Raw genomic sequence first — 26,739 nt, forward strand, 5'->3', positions numbered from 1 at the left:
ACACACACACAGAATGAGCGTCTTGTGCATCAAAAAACGAGTGTGTGTGTGTGTGTGTGTGTGTGTGTGTGCAGCTTTGAACAGCATAAGGAAGCGTGTAAAGGAGAAGCCCGGTTTGCGTGTAAGGCAGAGAGCTGCGGGAAAAGGTTCAAGAGCAAAGACGCCCTGAAGAAGCACAAAAGCAACGTACACACAGGTACAATCCACACACACACACACGAAAACACACACACACACACGAAAACACGCACAATTTACAGCTTAGTGTCAATATTTATACTTAAACTAAGCTCCAAGGGTTGCCAGATTGTGACCAGAAATGTGAAAATCTTTTTCAATGAAAACATTTATTATTTTTTATATGATATAATTATATTGTTACAAGTATATAATTATAATTCATTATACAATATATCCACTATATAATACTTAATTTAATATAATATATAATATTTATTATAATATTTGATGATATTTGATTATTCGTTTAATAAAAAAAAAACAAGAAAAAAGTTTTCCACCTTATAAAACACACTATTTGGACAAATATGTCTTCTTCCCCAAACTGGTACCACGAAGTCTCCTTGTGCACAAAGCTCCATGAAGAGCTCTGTTTTTTTCTGTAGGTTGGGGTGGAAGGTTTCGAATGAAACATATGATCCCGATTTCTGATATCTGAATATCTGATTTCTCGCTCAGGATTTTTTTGTCTTGCTCTCGGTTCAATCAAGGCCCCTTTCTTAGTGTTTCTTTTCCGATTTCTCTCCTTCCTCTCATATATTTGTTTAAACGGAGAAACCGAGGCATTTCTCGCCTCGGCTCGGATCAACACGTTACCCGATACTTTAAATACTTTTCTACAACCGTCTTTGGATCCAGCAAAGACCACACACATATATGTACACGTCGGGATCCAGGGATTGGTTTTAAAAGCAGGTAGAAGTCAAATAAATGAAAGCATTGTTACTGAAAACGCTCCAGAAAACAAAAAAGAAAACAGCTGCTGATCGACCTTTGACTTTTGCTCAATGTTCTCCGTCTCCCAGCAGACCCAGCTGCCTCGTTTGATTCATTAGGCAACCTTTTTGTTATCATAACGCCGTTCCGGCCGGCCGTGCTACCGTCTGTCCTGAAGAACCATTCTGCCGCTGATTTATTTTGCGTGTGTGTGTGTGTGTGTGTGTGTGTGTGTGTGTGGTTTCTCTGCAGGCGGCACTCGCAGTAAGCTCATATGCACCATCTGCAATAGAAAATGCTCGTCTTCAGTCAACCTGCAGGAGCACCGCAAGGTCAGCCACGTCTCCTCCCCTCCATCTTCTCCTTTCTTTCTTTCTTTCTTTCTTTCTTTCTTTCTTTCTTTCTTTCTTTCTTTCTTTCTTTCTTTCTTTCTTTCTTTCTTTCTTTCTTTCTTTCTTTCTTTCTTTCTTTCTTTCTTCATCCCATCTTCTGTTCCTTCCATCCCTTCTCTCCACTTCCCCTTGCGTCGTCCGTCTGAATCTTTGCTCCATCCATCCCTCCGCCTCACTTGCTTGTATCCGTGCAAATCTTTTTTATTTCTTCCCTTCCTCCGAGTCTGCAATTCTTCTTTTTCTCCTCCTTCTTTCTTTTCTCCTTTTCTTTGTCATTCTAATGGCTCATGTTCCAGCGTTTTCCAAAAATATTCGTCCCTCGCAGCAAAAAACGTTTCCCACTTTCACATCGGCCCTCTCAGTAGGGAACCGGCTTTATGTTGACACTCGGACTTTTTTTTTTGTTATTTTATTTTTTTCCCGCTCGTGTGAGTAGAAAAGGTCGTCTTCTGTTTCACCGACTCGTCCCCGAGGCTCTCGTGAAACGTAAGAGTCGGAGGGAGCAGAGTATCAGCCGTTAGTCCTGGCGTCAGGATTCCTGCTCGCGAACTCGGAGAGAAATTTCTAGAATCTGATTAGAATTAGGTTTAAAACAGAACCTACCATTTTTTATACATATTATACAATATTTCAGGCAAAAATTTTTCTTATTCTATTTGGCCAATATACCAGTTATCAAGCATTCAAGAACAACAGTTGACCATTTTTTTTAAAAACAATTTTAAATACAATGCCTGATTGGTTAAAAAATATATATATAAAATAAACTATATACAAATAAAATAGAATAAATCAAATGAATGCAATACACTTTTTATTATATCGATTACATTGAGTAATTGATAAAAATGTGATTAAAATGAAATTGATTCAATTAAATTTAATAAATGGAAAAGTTTAATAAAATATTTTACATTTGTTTACATGTGTGTGTGTGTGTGTGTGTGTGTGTGTGTGTGTGTGTGTGTGTGTGTGTGTGTGTGTTTAACATTTAATGTAAATTGTCAGTATTTTCTCCTTTTATAAGATGGTTTACCTAAAATGCTAATGAATCCATATCGCTAGCATTATCGATGGATGGAAGTGGCGTGACTTTTTTTTAACACAGACAGATAATATTTAAGGTGGAATTTTTCAATAGTTATCAATAGTTATTTTAATCACAATACAAATTGAAATATACCTGTCAAAGTTATTCCTCTTGCTATCAACTCCTGCAATGAAATTCGATCCTGACTCATTTATTCAATTTATGGTCTCCTGCCCAAACGAGCCCTACCACAAAGTCTGTCTCTAAACGCCCCTGTGCTTCTCAGGACACTGCTACGCCTCTTTTTTTTTCTTGCTTTTTTATGGCCATTTCAATTCCACCAATGACTTTGCCACATGTTTGGTGCGCTGAAACAGATGTGATTGAGGCCCGGGCTGTTTGTTTTTGCCATCTCCTGTCCCATAGCTCACCCGAAATGACTAAATGTCTAAATGTCTGGAGCTTTAGGACCCAGGGGGGGAATCGATGCTCTCTAACTTTCATCGCTCCACTGCGGACGTAACTCAGGCAATATTAGCGCCGTGCTAGTAGTCTTTTAGAATGTTTCTCACCTTTCGTAGGCAGTGTTTGTGGTCTTTTTTTTTATCTGTTTATAGTTCCATTTGTTGTGTGTGTGGAATGCCTGCAGAATAAGCTAGCTTGCATAACAGCAGCTATAAACAGTTATTACTTCATCTTTCACTGTTGAAGCAAATTTGACAAGATAAATTGTTAGTAATTGTTATAGCTCTTAGTAATAAAGCACTGACACTACAGACCCCATCCAAAAAAATGAAAAACTTACTTCAATAATTAGAAAAGCAGAAAGCAAAAGGTTTTTTTAGGGGGGGGGCCATGCACCCACGATTCAAAGGTTTCGACCATAAACCTACATCCAAATTGGGCCCAAAGTCGATTTAATAGTGGCATCGGAGCTTTAGCTGCACTTGATCCAAATTTGGTTTGAATGTTCCTTAGACTTTCCACAATCAGTGTGCAAAGTCTACAATTTATCCAACACGATTCTATAGACTTCCTTATACATTCCTGCCAGAAGAAAGGGGATAAAAAAGAAATATACGAAAAGGAAAAAAGGACGAAGTGGTAAAAATGGCAGTTCAGATGGTGGATTTCTAAATATTTCTCATGATTTCAAATCGCCACTATTGGGCTTTTGAGGCGTTTGGATGAAGGCGTTGTGAATAAAGACCTTTACAAAATGGTAGATGTATCTAAACACCTGGTGCTTGGCCCCCTATGTCGCACGAATTGAACGAAAGGATTCATGTATGAGCCTCAATTCAGGGCATCCTTACCTTTACAGTGCTTGTTTTCTGACTTTAAATCGTCCATAACTGTAGGAAAAATTCTATTCCTATTGGAATTGAACCCAATGCTACTTCGTTGTAACTCGATGTAAAAAGCCCCATTTCAGTCATTTATTAGGTTCTTAACTTTGTCCTAATTCCGAACAAAAGCGTGAGTTAAACTCTCAGCTTTTACGCTCTTGTGATGAGAAAATGACAAAAGCACAGGATTTTCAGCGAAACTTAATCAACAAGACGGAAAAATGTTTAAATCCGTCCACATAAAACCCATTTGTTCTCAGGACTTCACACAAAGGCGTTGTTTTATCTTTACTGCTAAGAGGCTAAACGCGTTTTTGTAGCTCTACGAAAAGATACGAGGCTCAGTGTTCCGGCACGGAAATCCACTTCACCGTTATCTTCCCGTATTGAATATTCCATGACCACAAGGTTGTGTGTGCAAATTCCCTGTTGATGAAAAGGACAGATGGAAGAAAGAGAAATATTGGCTGGGAAAAAAAAGACAAAAGCCTTTATTCGAGTCAAACTCTAAATGTGCCAAAAGTTAGCAAGCTGAGACACATCACCGTTCTACAAATATTATCGTTCGATTGAATGTATTTTCTGAGTCTGGAGGGACGTGGACTCCATCGTTTATTTTATTGTTAAAGAAGTTTAAAGTGTCTGTTGATCTTGACCTCCTTTTACCACAGCGAAAATGTCACCTTCATGCAGTATATCACTACCACAATTTATCCATCGCTTGAGCTTGTGTGGTCCGTTCCATCCTCCACTCGAGAGAGACATGCAGGCGTTATCGGGTGTTATTGTATCGGGCGGGGTAGCTGTTTGAACCCTGGGGATAGAAAAGTGGCCATGTATGGCTGGGAGACGCTTTTAAAACCTCTGTGTCCTCTTTGGATGGTTGATCCAAGCACCTGAGGGGGGCTCGAATACACCCCGCAAATTAAATTGCCCCGCACATGCTCTGGGACTTACCGAAGTCGAGTTTGACGTGGGAGATGATGTGGCAGCGTGAAATTGGTTTATGTCGCATGAATGAGATACTTCACCCTGAGAACATTTGGCAACTTACTGTACATTCCGCATCCAGAGCGACTTACAATTCTCATTCATACAACTGAGTAGTTGAGGGATAAGGACCTTGCTTAAGGAAGCAAGCAAGCAATTCCAGTGGTGTTGGGATTTGAACTCATGACCTTCTAGTCAGAAGTCCAACATTACAACCACTGAGCTACCCATTCCCCGGAAAACTTCTCAACAATTTGATCTTGAAAATTTCCACCCACTATCTTTCCTATCTCTTTTGACAGAATAGAAGTTGGGGCAAACGTGGTCTGAGGTACATTATTGCGAAACGTTTCCAAGACACGTGACGTCGACCTCAACATCAAGCTGCTTTAGAACACACTCTAAAAAAGCGCTATCTGCCCTCTTCTGCATACCTGATACAACGATCAGGCATGACATTCAGACCAACTGCCTAATATTACGGTTCCTATTTTGCTGCCAAAACAGTCATGACCCAGTCGATGCAAACCCATGCATCAACAGCATGAACTTTTTTAGCAACTTGATCTACAGGAGCTCCTCTGTTGGATCGTACCACACAGACCGGCCTTCCTTCTATCTGTCGCCTGTTCACTGCTGTTCCTTGGAGCACTTTTGATAGATACTGACCACTGCAGACCGGGAACAGACTCTGAACCAATCATCTAGACGTCACAATTTGGCCCTCGTCAGACTCACTCAAATCCTTTCGCTTGCCCATTTTTTCTGCTTCTAACACATCAACTTTCAGGACAAAATGTTCACTTGCTGCGTAATAAATATATCCACCCACTAACAGGTGCCTTGATGAAGAGATAATCAGTGTTATTCACTTCACTGCTCAGAATGTTATAAGGTCATGATGTTATGCCTGATCGGTGTAGAAACCTCATCATTTCTTAAATCAAATCATGATTACACTAAAGGTTTTTTCAGGACACGCTGCGCTGCATTGCTCGTTATTACACAATGTAGACTGTATAGTACTCTCCAGAAACCTAATGATTTATATTTTCTCCCAGAAACGAATACGTTCCATTTTAAATGTCCTAATGGAGTATTTCCTTTCCCCCTCTTGCATTTTTCTGATTGTGAGTGTGTATGCTAAGGAATAAAGAACGTTCTCATTATTATATTTCACTTTCAGATCCACGAGATATTCGACTGTCCTGCGTGCGACAAAAAGTTCATCTCGACCAATCAGTTGAAGCGCCATATGATCACACACTCAGGTATGTTTCGAACAGACAGAGAAGAGGGAAAAGTCTACTGGGAAACCATGTACACTTTGTGTAGACATTTGTGTGTGTGTGTGTGTGTGTGTGTGTGTTTGACAAACCAGAGAAGCGACCGTACACCTGTGAGATCTGCAACCGCAGTTTCAAGCGATTGGACCAGGTGACGGCTCATAAAATCATCCACAGTGAGGACAAACCGTACAAGTGCAAGCTGTGCTGGAAGGAGTTCGCTCATCGCAACGTCTACAAGAACCACAAGAAGGTGTGTGTGTGTGTGTGTGTGTGTGTGTGTGTAAGACCATTTAGAGTGTTTGTCCCTCTCTGCGCCCAGGCTCCTTGCACTAGCATGACCCCTGGCCAGGATCAAGAGCTTACTAAAGATGATGAATGACCGAATCACTGAAGCATGTCACCATTATTTCATAATCCCAGAAGCACAATTAGCTCGAGCTGATTGGGATTATTTGTTCGATTCCATATCATTACAGAACCCTAAGTCTTGGCACCCTACACTATATATATATATATATATATATATATATATATATATATATATATATATATATATATATATATATATATATATATATATATATATATATATATATATGCGGACTGTAGATGTACTATAGACATTATTGACAAAAACCTCATCAAGGCTGTTGGAAGCAACTCCAGGAAGTCTTGAACAACATCAATTATAGCATGAGAGTGTGGCTACATAAAGCTGTCAGCCAGTGGCTCCGGATTTAATACACACATCACCAAAGCCGATATCACGCAAGAAAAATGGACTGAAGTCCAAGGTTAGAATTGCGCAAAACCGAGGCAAGACTGTTTAAGGCAAACTCCAGAGATAGAATGAGGAAGAGATGCTGAAGCAAATACGGTGCCAAAATAAGGTGGTTTCAAAAGGTTTCGTGACTAGCTTTGTTTACAAGCAAGGATCTCTTTAACGGTGTCAAAAACTTTGAGCTGAATCTTCATCTTCAGGAGGAGGGCAAAGACCACAGGAGCCAAATCCGACGAGTAGGGTGGGTGCCGAAGTGGGATCACGTTGTTTCCTGGCGAGAAACGGCCCAGTTGGCAGATTTGGCCAGTTTCACGTCAAACTTGTTGTCCTTAATGAAATCTCAGACGTGGTAAGAATAGCACCGCATTAGCACAAGACGATGCGTTTTGGCACACCGACTTATAAAGGTCGGTGCTTCCTGTGACTGTGCGTTCAGCCTTGTGCTGTCATCTTTTGCCGTATTACAAAACTAGTCTCGAGGCTTTTTGATTCCACCTCTTAGAAGATGGAAGAGGCACATCCAGATGGACAGATTGCTGGTGAAATAAGGAGCTTTAAGCATCTTATCTTAATGGGGATCATCAGTCCAATCAGCTACTGTGGAGCCCAAGCTAAAGCTGCAGCCAAGCCTTGACCCCTTCTGAGCCCTCATGACCTTTGACCTTCACTCCTGTGGAGAGTGTCAATCCTTAAACCGCCCACAGCTCAGGGTTCAGAGAAAGACTCTTTACGAGAAATGGCTGTTAAACTATTAGCAGTGCAATTATTAGGGGTCCAAGCACTTGGAATATGGTACTTCATTGTTGCTTCTCATTCACTCTCTTTTATTCTCTTATTCTTTGAAGTACTTTTTTAAATGATCTCTCTCTCTCTATCTCTTTCTCTCTCTCTGTCTCATATTTCCTTTTGCCTCATCTTTCTTCATACACTCCCAGAAAAGTTTAGAAAATGAGAGAGAGAGGGAAAGAATGCGAGAAATGGTTGTTAATCTTTTAGCAGTGCAATTATTAGGAGTCCAAGCACTTGACGAACATTTTTATAACTGAGGGATTATTGTTTTTTCATTTTCTAAATAGTCTCTCTCTCTCTCTCTCTCTCTTCAGAGAAAAAGAGAGATAATAAAAGAAATGTCTGTTTATTAGCAGTGCAATTTTTGAGAAGGGGCCAAACACTTGAAATATGTTTTTATAGTACGGTAATCCCCCGTTTTACTGCGGTTTGATTCTCGTTTATCTTGAAATTCCATTTGCCACATTACTAATTAGTTTGGCTGATTTTCCCGGTCTCTAGCACGATAGACCAAAAAACTTATAGGGAATTGTTTTAATGGAGTATTAGGTTGATATAATAAAATTTATTAATGAAAATATAATTATTAATTCTAAAACGAAGTAAAATGTTAATACAGTACAACACTGTATACTTAAAATAGCATTTTTGGTGTGGCGTCCGTTTATCACGTTTTTTTCGTTTATCGTGGGTGGTTTTGGAACGTAACCACCGCGATAAACGGGGGATTACTGTATCTTGTTAACCCTAGTATTGGTGAATGAAAGATTTTCTCACACACATTCTTTCTTTCCTTCTCTCTATTTTCCTTCAGACACACTCCGAGGAAAGGCCGTTCCAGTGTGAGGAGTGTAAGGCTCTATTCCGGACACCGTTCTCCCTCCAGCGCCATCTCCTCATCCACAACAGTAAGATACACATCTTTTTTTTTTTTGTGCGTGTGGTGTGTTCTGGGAACATCCCTGTTTCCGTTTGCCTTGCTAACATCAATTTTTGATTTCTTCTGTCAGCATAAGAATGAATGTTATAATGGTTTGATGATTTAAGCATTAGACAGCATCACTAAAGAACATAGCACGTGCTATACAGAACACTGCTGATGTAATCCAACACTTACATGAGTGCTAATGGATCAGACAAGCGCTAATGTCACGCCCAGCGCTCACCACAGATTCAATATAGGCCGTGTTTAAACTGCAGGAACCTTTCCAGAAACTTACAACCTGCTTTCAGGAACTCAATGGCGTGTGAACTTCTTAACGTTCTTTATTTAAGGGCGGTGCGGTAAACAGTGAAGAACAATTGATGGCCAAACGGCATGGTCGCTTTGAGGTCAAAACAAACAAGGGCTGTGTCCCAAATTATATTCTTCCATATCAAATAAGGACACTACAAGTAAGAAAGATAGATAGCTGAAACTTCATTAGCAGTTGTCTGGCAACAATTCTCTTTTTTCAAATGTGTGTACGTCCCAGGAACACATTTTCTTGAACATTTTTAGTTCAAATTTGATGCATTTATCTAACACTAATGTTTTAATTGGAATGCAGTTCAAATATTTGAATCTCAAGAAATTCAAGAAAAGTTTGAATTCTTTAAACATAGGCCTAGTTCCAAATGGCTTCCTATTTGCTCACTATTTATATAGCAAGAGCCTTATTGGACCTAGGGTAGTAGCCAAACAGTTCAGGAATATCAAGAATGAAAAAAACTACACTGAAATACAAATATCATTGGTCATCATATCTTCAATATCACAATATCATATCTTAAGGTATTGGTTTAGAGAAAACAATAAAATTGTCAGGAATATTAATATTTACCTCAGATATGCTAAAAAATGTCATAATTATACATACAATCGGCTGCTGAAGGAACAGTGATGGTGGAAATGATCAAATATATTAACATTAACATTAATATTAACATTTATCTCAGACATGTTTGTAAATTATTTTAATAATTATTAAGATGGTGCTTTTTTTATAATGAAAACCACACTGTAATTCCACTTAGCACTGACTGCTAAACATCCAGCGGTGGTAGAAATGAGTGAGAAACATCAGGGATATCAACATTTACCTCAGATATTTTTGAGAAACTGCTTTTGTGACAAAACGATTGCACCAGAATGTTGCTTGGCACTGAAAGGTAGACTGATGCAGGAAATGCGATGAAATAAACATTTACCTCAGAAATGTCTGTAAATTATTTCGAAAACTCTTTTTATGATGTAAACCACACTTCAATTACACTTAGCACTGACATCCCAAAGGGAAGGTGATGGTGGAAACAGGTACATCAACATTTACCTCAGATTTACTTCAGAAAATAATATTTCTGATGAAAACGATTGGATTTTTGAAAAACATGGCCGTTGAATCAAAAGACGTCAAATCAATCATGAATCAAAAAACATGTTTCTGTGTGATGTATGTCTGAGTGTGTATATGTGTATGTGAACGTGTGTGTTTTAATGTCTGTATGTATGTATGTGCATGTATGAATGAGTGTGCGTGTGTGTGTCTGTGTGTCTATGCGTTTTTGTGTTTGTTGTATATATGAGTGTGTATGTTTGTGTAAGTGTGTGTATATATATATATATATATATATATATATATATATATATATATATATATATATATATATATATATATATATATATGTATGTGTGTGTGTATGTATGTGTGTGTCTTGTTTGTCTGTCTGTATATGTGTGTGTGTGTGTGTGTGTGTGTGTGTGTGTATGAGCCACCAGGGTGGAGCTGCCCTCTGCCCCGCCCCCGGTCTAGACCGATGACACAGAGATTATAGAGCCGCAGGCATTTCCTGCTGTCCTTCCCTGGGGGCTGATGGCTGTGCCCTCTGCTCCTCAACCCTCTGTCCACCCAACCCTGCAGGACTCTCCCTGTAATGGTCTTCCCTGTAATGGTCTTCTCCATCACACACACACACACACACACACACACACACACACACACACACACACACACACACACACACACACACACACACACACACACACACACAGAAAGAAGAGAAAGGAAGTTGAGCATTTCATGACTGTAGCAAAAATCTTGATGTCACTGAATGTGTGTGTTTGTGTGTGTGTATGTGTGTGTATGTGTATGTGTGTGTGTGTGTGTGTGTGTGTGTGTGTGTGTGTGTGTGTGTGTGACACCTTGCCGTGCTTTTTGTAAAACTTGCCTTCTTTACTAGTTGGAGATTTCTTTACGATCCAGTTTATCCCAGAACAGGATTTAGGTGCGGTGACTGGGCAGGCTTCTTCTGTTAAAGCCAAAAAATGTCACATTTGGACTTTCTTCCAGTCAATTACTGTCTAATTCTTGAGTTTGGAACATGCATGTATCTCAGAAACCTATAAACAATATTATGGACTACTGACGCTGCATCTGGATACTCTGCACACACACATACACACCTTCACAATTTTATTAACAACATGGACAACACCGAATCTACTGCACCTCTGCAGGAGTTTGCACATGAATATTTTGTATATTTACACTTCACGCAAAAAATTTATATGCTGTATGTATTTTATTTCAGGTTTGTATCTCACCCTTTGTATACACACATCCCTTTTTCTCTTTTCTTCTTGCTTTTTTGTAAGTTTGTCATTTATTTAGTTTTTATGTCCCTTATAAATGAAACCACAGGCTGCTGGAGGATTCACAGAGTAACACATTCAATGTATGGTGAAAACGAATGTTTTCTAGACATACGACAATAAATTCTTGTAATGAAAAGAAACACAATAAATATCTAGATTTTTTTTCCCTTTCGGACATAAACGGTGTATATTTTAGCGTTAAAGGGTCTGTGGTACATCTCGTCTGATTGGTATGAGCGATTCCCTTTACTCTGATCGATCAGTTAACCGGATCTGTAAGGAATTTAACAATTTAACTTTAATTCTTTATTAAAAAAAAAAAAAAAAAAAGGAGAGACGTTTCGCAACAGTAATAAGTGATTCAAGATGCATTTTATTTTTGCACACGAACAAAAAAGAAAAAAATCCCGCCGCATGATTCGTAGTCGTTTGGAGTCTGATCCAAACCATAAAGAGCGTGATGAATGTAGGAAACACTTTCACATCGAAGAGATTGCGAGGCGGCGGTCGATCCTGCGGCGGCGGTTAGAGAGACTCGCGCCAGCAACCAGAAGGGTGTGAGGTCACATCCCAGGACTCCTCGAACAAGAATTACATCTTCCTTTTGAGCGATCGTAGGAATTAAGGATCGTGTAATCATTTCTCAAAAGATAAACGTGATCCCTATAAATTTTTTTTTTTATTAAAGATTTTTGATACTGACTTTTCTATATCATGTTAAATGCAGTTTTTCCTAGAAGCGCCGTGCGAGGAAGCGAGCCAGGCTCTGGAATAGTACTCCCTGTATGGTTTTTATTGTTTGTAACCCAAAGCAGAGTTTTAGCAGACACACAGTCGTGCGTTTTTTTTTTTTTTTTTTTTTCATATTCTTGTGGAACGTTTCCATTATTTTGTGGTGTTCTATAAAATCGAAGCGAGGGCGAGGCAGGCTTTTGAAGGGGCGCCTTTAAGCCACTGTGGCTTCAAGAAAGAATTGCATAGACCCTTCACTTCAGTCGTATTTGACGTCCACCCTATTTTACTTTTTTTCTATCCCTATCCATCCTCCCTCCCACCTTCCACCACCCTTTACCATACACGAGTGCAGACTTTCTCGTGTCCTTCAAAAAAAAAAAAAAAAATGAAACGACAGAGAGAATAATGGAACGATTTCCAAAGCTAGACAGACACTTTGGGGAGGAAAGTGGCTCCCATAAAAGACGTCGGGACACAAAAATGGCAGCTTCGGCGAGCAGCACAAAAGCAGCCAGCCATCTTTTGTGCTGGGACGAGGACGAAATTTGTTCCCATCTCGCATCTCGTCTGTGTTTTCTGCTTCCAGGTGAGAGGACTTTCAAGTGCGATCAGTGCGACGCCACGTTTAAGCGCAAGGACACGCTGAACGTGCACATACAGGTGGTGCACGACGGACACAAGAAGTACAAGTGCGACCTGTGCGAGAAAGCCTTCGTCACGCCCTCCGTGCTTAAGAGCCACAAGAAGGTACTGTGTGTCCCAGAAGTTTTTTTTTAATACCATCTTTTTGGCCAGACACTTTTCAACTGTTTTTTTCACCTAGAGGTCGACCGATTGATCAGTTTTGCCGATTGCTGGCAAAAATCCATACCGATAGTTTTTCCGGGTTGCATAGATTTTGCAATTCCAATGACAAGATGTGTCATGACAAGCAATGAAAAAATAAGAAAAAGCAGCTGGTGAAGGAACCTTTAACATTACATTTGGCTTTTTTTCAGAATGACTTACATACACTTGAGCAGCTAGGGGGTTAAGGGCCTTGCTCAGGGGCCCAGAAGTGGCAGCTTGTTGTGTCTCTGATTTTAACTCATGACTTTCAGATCCAAAGTCTAATGCCTTAACCCCTAAAATACCTCCCCTAATCAACCCTCAGTCCCCTCAACCCCTGATTGTACCTCAGGCCTCCTCACCTCACTTACAGCAGGAGGTGTAATGCTGAGCACCTACCTGTAAACCAGTGCCCAGCACTACTCCAAAACACAGGGACTCCTACTCCTTTCTGTTTTTATTTTATCTTGTCATGAACATTTAGGAATTATTATTATTATTATTTTTTTTTTTACATTTTAATATACTCTCTCACACGGGGCGAATCCTGACAGCAGGTCTGTTAGTCGGGATATTTCCTGTTCACTCTCCCGCCGGCCGAACGCAGACTGAAAGGCACCGGTCTATCAGAGATTTCAAAGCCTAGTGGAGATTAAAAGCAGCGAGCTCTGACAGCTCACGATCAGATTTAAGATCAGATGGTGCGATGCGATGCGATGAGGCGAGGCATCGGGATGCAGGAGGGAATTTAAGAGGGTCAGCTGTCAGTTCCTGTCAAATGCAAACAAATTCAAAGAAGCTGTAAACAGAAAAGAACTGCTCATGAAACGAATTCTTATGGCTGAGCAAAAGTTCATTGAGAGTGCAAAGGTTTGGACACCCCAAAGACATCATGAGGAAAATCACATTTCCTGTGTTTGAGATAAATATTCTGGTAAAATCACCTTAGCCTTAATAATAACCTGTGCAGTTTTTGCATCTGATATCAGACTTTCTTTCCTTTTTTCTTTCTTTCTGTCCTTTATTTTTTAATCCTCATTCCTTCCCTCCTTACTTTTTTTATCCTTCTTTATCCCAATTTTATGTTCATGTGTCCACAAACACCTTTGTTTCTATAATGCAGCCTTCAATGTTATTGGTTTCCATGTCGTTCTCAGACGTTCCTCTTGTTTCTGATAGACTCACACCGGAGAGAAGGAAAAGATCTGTCCGTACTGCGGTCAAAAGTTCGCCAGCAATGGGACCCTGAGGGTGCACATTCGCAGCCATACAGGTCAGTGCGCACACACACACACACACACACACACACACACACGCTCCAGAACACATGGTTGTCTTCGATGTAGAGTGTCTATGGAAAATGCCAGGTGACTTTAGAAACCTTGACTGTAAGTTCAAGTCACATCATAACTCACTCAAGTCACCCTGTCACATGACTATAATGCATCTGATCTAAAGGGGCAAGCTCGGCTAGATTGGACTGCATAGAACGCCCCGGTAACACGCAATAAGCAGTAGATATGTAACGATAGAGACTCTGAGTTATTGATCAGAAGCTCAAAGCTTCAAGTCCCACCACTGCTGAGCTGCCACAGTCGGGGCCCTTGAGCACGGCTCCTAACCTTCTTTGCTCCAGGGCCCCTGTATCATGTCTGACCCTGTTTTCTGACCCGCTGCCTTTCCTTTGCTGGGGTATGTGAAGAGTTTCACAGTGTTGTAATAAATGCTCTCCTTCTTCTTCTTCTTCTCCTTCGTCTAAATGGACTCCGAAACTCGGCTCTTGTAATGGAAATGAAGTTTGTCTCGTTTATCGCCGCACTAATAGAGATAAATCTCCGCAGGGCGTCCATAATCGAATGAATGTCAATTGATTTTTTTTTCAAGTCGGGATTTGCATGTGGAAGTACGGCTCCCCCAGAGGGACACACAGAGCGCCGCTGTCCCTGTGCCCAGAATGACATGGTGTCCTCACAATGGAGGTCCAGACATTCCTCCGGGCTGCCATAGCAACATGCTTTTAAGCAGGCCACAAACACACGCACACCCACACATATGCACAAATATATAAACACACACATGTACATACATACACTAAAAAACACTTTCTAATTGGTTTGAAATAAAAAATCTTTTTTTTCTCTTTATTTCTGCTTTCTTCCACCCCTCCCTCCTGTTTTTTCTTCGTTTTTTTTAGTAAGTCATTAAAATCCCCTGGCATTCTCGACTAAAGATTTTCGACAAACACCGCACTCTTCCCACAATCCCATTATGGACGAACGTTCCAGTTGGACCTCTATCAGAGGTTTTAGGACTAAAGAATGAGCTCGATGGACGGATGGGTTTAGGGTTGGAGGGACGGTTGACAGCCAGAACGAACTCACGGAAAGAACTCTTCATTTTCTCTGTAAGGTTTCGCCAGTAGGTGGTTTTATAGGCTGAAATGGAGATTTAGTTAAAAAAAAAATTGCACTATTGACATTTTTCAATTGTAATTGTTTAACATTTAAGTACGGAATTCGGCGCTTTTGACATTTTTCATTTATTTCTAACAATTACAGTTGATTAAAGAGCAACACGCAATGCGTTTGTGGTTATGTATGATGATGCGGACCACCCGTAGAACACATCAGATCCTGTTATCACCTTTACGATACAAAGAAATGCAGCGGAAGCACCGAAGACTTTTTCCGTGTCCGAAGTTTTACCTTGATTGTTACAAAACACTAAAACTGGAGACTCCTTCCCAAAAAACATTCACCTTATCAGCAGTACACCAACTTACAATGATCTCGTTGACATGTTGAGCAGGTGAGGGTTAAGGGCCCAAAAGTCACAGCGTGGTGGTGCTGGGATTCAAACTCACAACCTTCTGAGACGTTTAACCTCATAACCACTAAGCTTTGCCTTACAAGTCGCCATGTCAGTTAGCCAGAATAAAAGAAAAAAAATCACCGCCGCCTTCTGACCAATCAGAATTGAGAATTCGATCCCCATCCGAAAAATTATTGACATTTTTTTATTACAATTTTGTCAAAACACCTTGTTTTGGTGTGAAGGACAAATTAAATTATACAGCCCATTAAACCACACACACACACACACACACACACACACACACACACACACACACACACACACACACACACACACACACACACACCCAGACAGACCATCTGCTTATTAAATACTCGCAGACCCGAGATTTAATCGGCGTTTGGAAGCCGAAGCTGGTCTCGAAGCCGGAGCCCGATTACACAAGAAACATCAGACACATTCTGCTCTTTTATGGGCCTGGAGACTTTTTGTCCATCACACACTAACACAACACAGCTATTATTAACACTAGAGCCTTTCCTTTCTCTCTCTCACACACACACTTACATTTACATGTACGCGAACCCGCCCGCCTGCTATAAAAATGACAAACGACTACAGCGACGTTCGAACACGGAGTGAGCGCTGCAGACGCGTGGGAATGGGTGCATGCGAGCGTGTGTGCGTGGACACGTATGCATTTCTTTCGGATGGTCGAGAGGGCCTGGCTGAAGTCGAGAGATAAACAAAGAGAAGGGGGTTTAAGAATGCAGTGGGAGGGGTGGGAGAGAGGGATGCACCTCACAAGGAGAAAGGAAGTGAGGGACAAAAATAAAACAACAACAAGAAGAAAGCAAATGAAGCAGCTCTTTAACAAGGAAAGGCATCCAGCAACATGACCTCCACCCCTGATGGCTGTAAATCTGTACAGACTGAACTAAAAAACTTTCCTTTCACTTATAAGGGCAATAAGTGGTAATAAGTAGCTCAGTGGTTAAGGCTCTACTTATCTGAAAATCAGTGGTTCAACCCCCGGTATCGCCAAGATGCCACTCTTTGGGCCCTTAACCTTCTGTGCTTCATGTTATGTACATGTGACGCAATCAAAAAGCCTCTTTTTTAAAAGAAGTGGCTCAGTGATTAAAGCTCTGGGTTACTGATTGGAAGGTTGTGGGTTTAAGCCCCAGCATTGGCACTCTTGGGCGCTTGAGCAAGCCCTTGTGCTCTGTCACCAGCTTCCTAACACCACTGGGATATGTAATGTGACAAAGCATTGGACTTTGGATCAGAAGGTTATGAGTTCAAATCCCAGCCACACCATAATACTGCTCAGTTGTATGAATGAGATAAATGGAACTGTGGATAAGGGCGTCTGCTAAAATGCCTTAAGTGTAATTGCGTGTGTGTGTGTGTGTATATATATATATATATATATATATATATATATATATATATAGTGAGGAAAATAAGTATTTGAACACCCTGCTATTTTGCAAGTTCTCCCACTTAGGAATCATGGAGGGGTCTGAAATTGTCATCGTAGGTACATATCCACTGTGAGAGACATAATCTAAAAAAAAAAATCCAGAAATCACAATATATGATTTTTATACTATTTATTTGTATGATACAGCTGCAAATAAGTATTTGAACACCTGTCTATCAGCTAGAATTCTGACCCTCAAAGACCTGTTAGTCTGCATTTAAAATGTCCACCTTCACTACATTTATTATCCTAAATTAGATGCACCTGTTTGAGGTCGTTAGCTGCATAAAGACTCCTGTCCACCCCATACAATCAGTAAGAATCCAACTACTAACATGGCCAAGACCAAAGAGCTGTCCAAAGACACTAGAGACAAAATTGTACACCTCCACAAGGCTGGAAAGGGCTACGGGGAAATTGCCAGGCAGCTTGGTGAAAAAAGGTCCACTGTTGGAGCAATCATTAGAAAATGGAAGAAGCTAAACATGACTGTCAATCTCCCTCGGACTGGGGCTCCATGCAAGATCTCACCTCGTGGGGTCTCAATGATCCTAAGGAAGGTGAGAAATCAGCCCAGAACTACATGGGAGGAGCTGGTCAATAACCTGAAAAGAGCTGGGACCACCGTTTCCAAGGTTACTGTTGGTAATACACTAAGACGTCATGGTTTGAAATCATGCATGGCATGGAAGGTTCCCCTGCTTAAACCAGCACATGTCCAGGCACATCTTAAGTTTGCCAATGACCATTTGGATGATCCAGAGAAATCATGGGAGAAAGTCATGTGGTCAGATGCGACCAAAATGGAACTTTTGGGTCATAATTCCACTAAACGTGTTTGGAGGAAGAAGAATGATGAGTACCATCCCAAGAACACCATCCCTACTGTGAAGCATGGGGGTGGTAGTATCATGCTTTGGGGGTGTTTTTCTGCACATGGGACAGGGCGACTGCACTGTATTAAGGAGAGGATGACCGGGGCCATGTATTGCGAGATTTTGGGGAACAACCTCCTTCCCTCAGTTAGAGCATTGAAGATGGGTCGAGGCTGGGTCTTCCAACATGACAATGACCTGAAGCACACAGCCAGGATAACCAAGGAGTGGCTCTGTGGGAAACATATCAAGGTTCTGGTGTGGCCTAGCCAGTCTCCATACCTAAACCCAATAGAGAATCTTTGGAGGGAGCTCAAACTCTGTGTTTCTCAGCGACAGGCCAGAAACCTGACTGATCTAGAGAAGATCTGTGTGGAGGAGTGGGCCAAAATTCCTCCTGCAGTGTGTGCAAACCTGGGGAAAACCTACAGGAAACGTTTGACGTCAAACAAATGCTACTGTACCAAATATTAACATTGACTTTCTCAGGTGTTCAAATACTTATTTGCAGCTGTATCATACAAATAAATAGTTTAAAAATCATACATTGTGATTTCTGGATTTTTTTTTTTAGATTATGTCTCTCACAGAGAACATGCACCTACGATGACAATTTCAGACCCTCCATGATTTCTAAGTGGGAGAACTTGCAAAATAGCAGGGTGTTCAAATACTTATTTTCCTCACTGTATATATATATATATATATATATATATATATATATATATATATATATATATATATATATATATATATATATATATATATATATATATATATATATAAATTAGTCCCTATACTTTTATTCCTAAAGAGCCAGTGGTAAAGAAAAGCTTCCTGAGATAATATGAAGAAGAAACCTGGAGAGGAACCATCCCCTGCAGAAAACCCGTCCTCAACACTAAATGTCCATTAATTAAAGTTCTTTCAGTGTTGAGTTTTTTGACACTGTTCAGGGCAATTGCAGTCCTAAGCCCATTATTACAGTTGATATTAGTTTATATACTGTTTATACAGATGACTAATTCCAGTCTAAAATCTAATAATCTAATCAGTAATATAGTGATACTTTAATGTTTGCTAAAACAGCATGCAATGTATGTGATTTCTTATACATTTATTTAAATATATATCTATATATACAGTACATAACATTGGAATCGGATTGATGCTATTAAATAAAAGAATGTGTGTTGGTGGTAGTGGGTAAAAACATCAAGATTTTCCATTAGACACATAATTAGTACATTTGGAACATTGGACTATGTTCATGACATTGAATTTAGATTAGTGAGAAATCCAGTGTGTGAACGTATAACTCCGATGAGTCAGGGCAGGACATCGATGAGCAAAGGCGCCACAGCTTATTGAGTCATTTTCCTTTCACGCTTTCGAGATTTTAACCCTTTCATTCGCAACAATTGAACAAAGTTCAGTCCTTACAGACGTACAACAAGCAAACGGTTGTAGGCATGTGCTAAATGGACAAAGGTCTGTAGGATCTGACCAATTCCACATTGAATCCCTATTTGTTGTTATAATAGCCTCCATTTATCTGGAAAGATGTTCCACCAGATTTTTAGATTGTGCTAATAGACATTTGATGATGTTGGTGAGGTGAGGAGACCTGGGGTGCAGTCAGCGTTCACATTCATCTGCTCTGTAGCAGGAGACCTTCCACTCTAACCCATGTAAATCTTCATGGAGCTGGCTTTATGCACAGGGGCTTTGTCATGCTGGAACAGGTTTGGGGCTTTTGGTTCAAGTGAAGGGGAAATTTAATGATACCACATCTAGAAATCCTATACAATTGTGTGCTTCTAACTTTGGAAAATCAGGACTAAAAAAGGCAAAAATTCACATCGAAAAACAATTCATTTCAGAGGAATAGACTTTTGTTTTGTTTTGTTTTGTTTTGCACTGAAACGGGTAAAGGCAAAAGGTATTCGAACGTGTCGGTGCTATATTGGAATTATCCCAAATTTTTCTAAGCAGTGGGTGATCTCAATCAGCTTCATATCTCTACAGACACTGTGGAATTTAAATCCCAATTCGATCATTTTCCTTCTGGTGTTTCAACTTTCATTTCTAGTCAAAACATGATATGGAAATTAGAGAGTTACTGGAGTGATGAAACAAAAGTATGATAAATTTCTGAACATAAAAAAACTTGCTTGACAAGGCACAGCAGGTAGCGTTGCCTCCTCATTTACCAGGCTTGATCCTGAGCTCGGATTACCGTCTCTGCATGCTCTTCCTACGTTTGCATGGATTTCTTCTTGGTTCTAAGACCTCCCAGCAGAAGGTACATTGCTCCCCCTCCCTAAATTGCCCCCACATACCCTGTTATGGACTGCCACCCCAAGTCCAAGGTCTCCCAGGATAGGTTCCAGATCCACCATGGCTTTGTTGCTGTAAGTGAAGGAATGAAAATCTTAGTCTGAAGGTCAGCACATGGGTCTAGATAATGTACATTCTGCTTCAGTAGGACGGATTACAGTTTCATTCAAGTGGTTAGAACATTACCCAGCTCGTGCTGCATAACCCATCTTGGTATTTCTCCTGCTATTCTTTTGTAGCCAGTGTAAGTTTTGTGGTTTCCCACACTTATTGATTGTTATTATTCCTTGTCCTGTGCCATAGAGCTTGTCTTGTATTTTCTTGCAAGTTTTCCATGAAGTGCGATCTGTCAAAACGCACTCGTAACGTGTATCGTACATCTAACTCTGTATGTGTATATACCTAGCTGGGGTGTATGAGGTGATATCAAAACGTTTCAAACCTAATTTTGTGACACGAAAACAGCTGGCAGCACAAGGCTGCATGCACAGCATCTTGCATTATCCGCCTTTGTTTCTTCAAAGAAAACGAACGCTGAGAAAATGAGCAAATCTTTTCGTTTTGCATGTCGAAAGTACTGAAGGCCACAGACAACTTGAAGCAGACAATCCCTGACCATGTGTTCGATCAACCTGTCCACACAAAGCGTTTATTTTCCTTAGCGAATGTAAATGAACTTAATTCTTAAAAGCAACTTCTTTACCCTGAACCAAGCTCTTCCTAATCCAAGCTTCACCCTGGATAGGGGGAGACAGCCCCCGAAGAGTTCCCATGCTGGTAAACTTTACTGTCATCATGAGTTAACTGCTCTCAGATTACTACATCTGATCAGCCTTTGTTTTTTCATCTGGGGTAGGAGTTTAAAGCTCATTAGTATCTGGGACGAGTGAGTGGAGGTTGGGGAAAAGGTGCGTTTACAAAAGATGCATCAAGTGCTAAGTATATTGATTTTGGCCGAACGTTCACATGAGTAAAACTAAACGTAGCGCAAAATCACCTTTGACTGTCCTCTCTTAAGGTAACATGGATAAAAAACGTGACAAAAAAAAAATAGTTCTCAGCGCATTCATCGCATCCAGAGCCAGGATCTCCTGTTTTCACTGATCTGAGTTGGCCTGTATGTGAAGGAGAACACTGTCCGTCAGGGATGTGTAAGGCAAGCGTGGGCGTACTGTACGACGGGTTAATACTTCCCAGATCGGAGGGATTTACTTTACATTAGCTCACCCATGTGCCAGCGGCCTCCTCGAGCTTTTTCTTTTGGTCCGAGGTGTTGATGATGTCATACTCAGGCACCAGCGAGCATTTGGCTTCTCGAGAAAGTCACTGGAGCTGTGCACGTTGCTTTTTCTTGCCATTATTCTGAAGTCTTCCACCAGTGCTGCTCCAGGAACTTAACTAATGGGCTGCTGGAGCTTTAATGTTGATCTAGAGGCTTTAAAATCTATTGAGCTAGTCCTATGGCATTCAGCTTCAATTTTTTGTCATATAACGATATTGTTTTTTAGAGGTGTAATATTCGACACCCAATCAGAACAGTGTTGTGGGGTGACTGAAGTTGTAGGACATCTCTAGTAGCATCCTGTTAATTGGGAAACTATTATTTGGAAACACTGTGAGTGAATCACTTGCTTTTCCTCTCCACCATGTCCAGTGAAGGAGGCAAAGCCTTTGAACCTGCTACCACCAGTGAAGAAGGTGTGGCCTCTGTACCTGTCAGTCTTATTGAAGAAGATGTGGCCTTTGTACCTGTCAGTCCCATTGAATGAGGTGTGGTTTCTGTACCTGTCAGTCCCATTGAAGGAGACGTGCCCTCAGTACCTGTCAGTCCCATTAAAGGAGGTGTGGCCTCTGTACCTGTCAGTCCCATTGAAGGAGGCGGGGCCATTGTACCTGTCAGTCTTATTGAAGGAGGTGTGGCCTCTGAACCTGTCAGTCCCATTGAAGGAGACGTGGCCTCTGTACTTGTCAGTCTTATTTAAGGAGGTGTGGCCTCTGTACATGTCAGTCCCATTGAAGGAGGCGGGGCCATTGTACCTGTCAGTCTTATTGAAGGAGGTGTGGCCTCTGTATCTGGTAAACCTATTGAAGTAGGTGTGACCTCTGTACCCGTCAGACTCAGTGATGGAGGTGTGGCCTCCGTGACTGCCAGACTCATTGAACAAGGTGTGGCCTCCATACCTATCAGTCTTACTGAAAGAGGCGTGGCCTCTGTACGTCAGGTACAGTGAAGGAAGTGTGTCCTCCATACTTGTCCCTCACATTGAGGAGGGAGTGACCTCTAACCTGTGAGTCTGTGTAACAGAGGGATCGTTTATGTACCTGTTAGTTCTAGTGAAGGAGTTATGACTTCTGTACCTATTAATCTCAGTGAAGTTTTTTCCTTTATTCATGTCAGTCTCACTGAAATAGGGCTCTAACCTGTCAGTCTATGTGAAGAATGTGCATGGGGATTTCAGTGAGACATTGCCTATAGGACCTTTTACAGTAAAGTGGAATACTGAAACATCTTTACAGAGCAGTGTAAAAGCCCTGTGGAGAAGCTTGAGAACTGCTTTAAACTGGTCTCAGATCAGCATCTAACAGTTTTCTTATTCAATTAAAATTGGATTCTGGAAGAAAGTGCAGCCTGAGCCAAGTTTTGGGATGGGCTTTTTCTCCTCAAACCTTTTCTCCGACTGCCCTCGGACAGATCTAAGGCATCCATCATGAATGGATGGCTTGTCTGTTGACCTGTTGAGGCCTTATGTCATGGAGCAGGTGTGTGGGTGTGAATATTCATGTCCCTCTAAGTGCCTTTCCCAGAGTAATATGTGTAATTGTGTCAGTTTTCATGATCTGAACCCGACAGCACGTCATAGGGGGCGTGTGTATGTGTGTGCATGTGTGCATGTGTGCGTGTGTGTGTGTGTGTGTGTGTGTGTGTGTGTGTGTGTGTGTGTGTGTGTGTGTGTGTGTTGCCTAGGGGATCAGACATGCAGGAGAACCTAAAGAAAACACTTACAGAATGCAGACACTAAATGACATCAGAGGGAGTGTCGTGGTTGGGAAAAGACACAGGTTTAGATGTTTCCCCTGGATTTACATTTCACTGAAAAGCCCTTTGTAAAAAAACAAGACGTATGCGTGTGAAAAACTGGGTTATGCCACAACATGTACAAAACCCAGTCTGCTGTCATTTGATATTAGGGATGGGTAGTTGCAGTTGTCAGCAATGATTAATTGTAACAGAGCATTTTTACTTTAGGAGCATATATTTAGCTTAGCTTTAATTTTCTTAGCTGATTATTACACTTTATCTGCATTATAACAATGTTTACACTTCGTATTTACAATTTTAGCCTTTAAATTATATTTTACCAGGGTATATGCTGGGATTTCTACTCTGTCCAGATTCCAGGCAATCCCACTTGGTTCAGCTTTTGTACCTCTGAATTGCACTCTCTCTAGTTTTTTAACCCTGTATAATTTAATCAATTGGAAATTCATCACTGTCCAGAATTCAATACATGGGATTTCCACTTGCTCTAGGTTTAGTACCTGGGAATTCCATTCTCCCCAGATTCAGCATCTATGAATTTGCCTCTGTCTGGCTTAAAGATGAATGAATGAATGAATGAATGAATGAATGAATGAATGAATGAGTCTCAGTACCTGGGAATTTCAATGTGTTCAATGTCAGTACCTAGGAAATTAAATGTTTTCAGTGTCAGTACCTTAGAATTTGACTTTGTTTTGCATCAGTACCTGTAATTTCCTTTCTGCCCAGCTTCAGTACCTAATATGTTGACTCTGTTTAACTTGAGTGCCTGGTACTGTTGGCACAGCTTCAGTAACAGGGATTTCCAGGGATTTCCAAGGATTTCACACTTACCCTTGTCTTGTTAAATTGTCATTAAATTCCTCAGTATATAATGTATGTATATATCAAATAGGCTCATGTGATTGATTACATTTTCATCGGCATGAAAACATCAGGTCCACAGAGTCTGCCTCATTACTGCTGGCCGAATCTGTCAGACCCGTACATGAAGACAAAGAGCAGCGAGCACCAACTATAAGTATTTTATAATCCTAATGAATAAAATTATTTTCTGCCTGACAAGTGATTTGATGCAACAAGAACATCAGAAGTGCCAAAGACATGAAAAGCAGACGAAGATATAAGATCCTTCGCGATTTTTATGGCATCCATATGATATTTTTGATTGCTCTGAAATATTATAGCGCAGCTAAGAAAGATTTACAGATGTATTTAGTTTGGCTTGAGTACAAAGAGGGGGTTCGAGTGCATATATATATATGTGTGTGTGTGTGTGTGTGTGTGTGTGTGTGTGTGTGTGTGTGTGTGTGTGTGTGTGTGTGTGTGTATATGTGTGTATATGTGTGTATTCTTTTTTTATACTGCGTGTGTGTGTTTGTCTGGTCCATGGTATTTCCTCTAAATGTCCTCTCTGTAGAAATCAAGGCATTTCAGTAGATCTTAGTGTTTTGTAGTGTTTAGACACAGCACACTCTTTCCCACAACCTCTTTGCACATGTGACTCAGTTCCAGGTTTGGTCATGTGATCCAGATCTACACGCATTTACGTGGACTTTTGGAAACTTGGACAAAGACTTTGTAATTGACGACAGCATTGGTATGGATTTATTATCCATAAACTTATTATCCATTTGGATATTTGATTGACAAAATGATGGACTTTTCTTTCCTTTCCATATAGTCGCATGTAAACCGCATGGGCCTCTTTATTTTAAGCACTGCAGGAAATAACGTGTTATGGGATCTCTGGCAGAGCCTCTCTTCCTTCGCCAAGCAGGTCAGATGAAAAGATCTGTGTGAATGATCCGAGTTAAACGCTTATCAGCTTGAGTGAATCGATATTTCGTTTCCGTCCACAGCCAGAGCAGTAAGAGGAAACAGTGAATGTGTGACAGACAAGGCTAATGGCATTCAGACTAGAGCTTTAAATCCTCAAGGCTCCCCATAGCCCTCCATACAACCGTGAAAAAAAGGGGCTCGTGGGTAAAGCTTGCGACAGGGGACACCCATATGTACACACACATACACATTCTCACTGGGGGTGCCGAATCGATCGATTGGCTAGGGCTTCTCTGGAGCCGCTCTGGACCGCCAGGGCTAAAGGTAAGCTTTGGAGGCACCCAGGGGTCACACACGTATGGTGTCCCCTTACAGAGCATGCTAAATCAATTAGCCCCTCTTTTTCCTCACACACCCACCAGTCCCGATGCTTATCCTCTTGCGACTAGGCTAAATAAGACAGTACAACAAATACACCCCAAATCAGAAAACCCAAAAGCTTTTTACAACCAATCTTAAGCCTGTCCAATCGTTGAAATGAGAATCTAAGATTTTTTGGCTTGACCTGCTACAGTTTTACAAGCTTCATAAAACTCCTCCACAGTCCCAAAATTCACTGCTGTGCTGGGTCTTTGCTGGCGTGACCCTCTAATGGCTTCCACAGAGCTTCTCCAGGTTTCAGAAATGAGCTTTAACCCGATCCTTAGTGTTTGTGCGTGTTTGTGTGAGTAAATTGGTTTGCTTGTCAATTTGCGTGTCTTCCTTTTAAAGAATGAGATCGTCAAAGGGCAGCCGAGGCCTTCCGAAGAAACTATACAGCTCGAAGCGAAAATCAAGGTTGAGGGGAAGATGTGGAGGTGGCGTAGGTGTTTGAAAGCTGAGATCAAAGGATATGTATTTGTTGGTCTTGAAGATTATGGAAAATAGAGACAAAAAGGCAGAAAGATGAAAATGTACTTTGGATTGAAAAATATGTGCTTCTGCAGTTGCATTTCATCTTCATTGGTTCAAAGCTCCAAACTGGAGTAGATCTTGTTTTTTATTTTTTTATTTAAGAATATTTTATTGAACCCACAGGCAAATTGTAATTTATTTGCATATTCAGGTTGGTGGGAACAAACTCTAGTGTCCTGCACAGACTCCTGACCTCCCCAACACCTCTGAACCCGTTTGGGATGAAATAGAGATGGAGTCTCCCCAGCCCCTTTTAACGCTAGTACCTGAATGATCAGTAATCCTGGAAACATAAAACTTACTGGAAAGCCTTTTTGGAAGAGTGGAGCTTAATATAAAAGCAAAATTCGAATAAATCTGCATTTAAATGGTTAACACTTGTGGAGAGCCTGGAGTTGACAAACCAATGTATCCTATCCACAAGTGCATATCTAAGTACATGCTATTTGTCCGTGCCTTACACTTTTAACTTGCTTAGGGCCTCAGGGTCCAGCTTACACTAATTACACTCTTATATAGGCATGTGATTATGTTCCAGGTAACTGATACAGCGGTGCTGTTATTGAGAGCGATTTCGAATCAATAAGCAAGGGCGTGCTGGGTTAAACTACCCATCATACACGGCTGGCAATTTCAGGCGAGATCCTCCTTGAGGGCAGCGTTCCGCTTAATGA

At 40.9% G+C, this 26,739-nt stretch overlaps 1 protein-coding gene across 4 annotated transcripts in view; it reads left to right on the plus strand.

The window, feature by feature from the left end:
* prdm5 (PR domain containing 5) overlaps positions 1–26,739 on the plus strand; it is a 47,556-nt gene that overhangs the window by 8,451 nt on the left and 12,366 nt on the right. For 2 of the 4 annotated variants that reach the window (XM_083521386.1, XM_083521387.1), the window contains 7 exons: positions 75–196; positions 1,210–1,289; positions 5,905–5,989; positions 6,100–6,257; positions 8,392–8,485; positions 12,533–12,693; positions 13,954–14,047. In XM_083521386.1, coding sequence (XP_083377512.1) covers positions 75–196; positions 1,210–1,289; positions 5,905–5,989; positions 6,100–6,257; positions 8,392–8,485; positions 12,533–12,693; positions 13,954–14,047 — 794 coding nt within the window. Of the gene's footprint in view, positions 1–74; positions 197–1,209; positions 1,290–5,904; positions 5,990–6,099; positions 6,258–8,391; positions 8,486–12,532; positions 12,694–13,953; positions 14,048–14,658; positions 14,859–26,739 lie in introns of those variants that run through there. The other 2 variants (XM_083521388.1, XM_083521389.1) reach the window with 2 other exon arrangements.

Source organism: Silurus aristotelis (genome assembly GCF_946808225.1).
Source record: "Silurus aristotelis genome assembly, chromosome: 19".
Taxonomy (NCBI): domain Eukaryota; kingdom Metazoa; phylum Chordata; class Actinopteri; order Siluriformes; family Siluridae; genus Silurus; species Silurus aristotelis.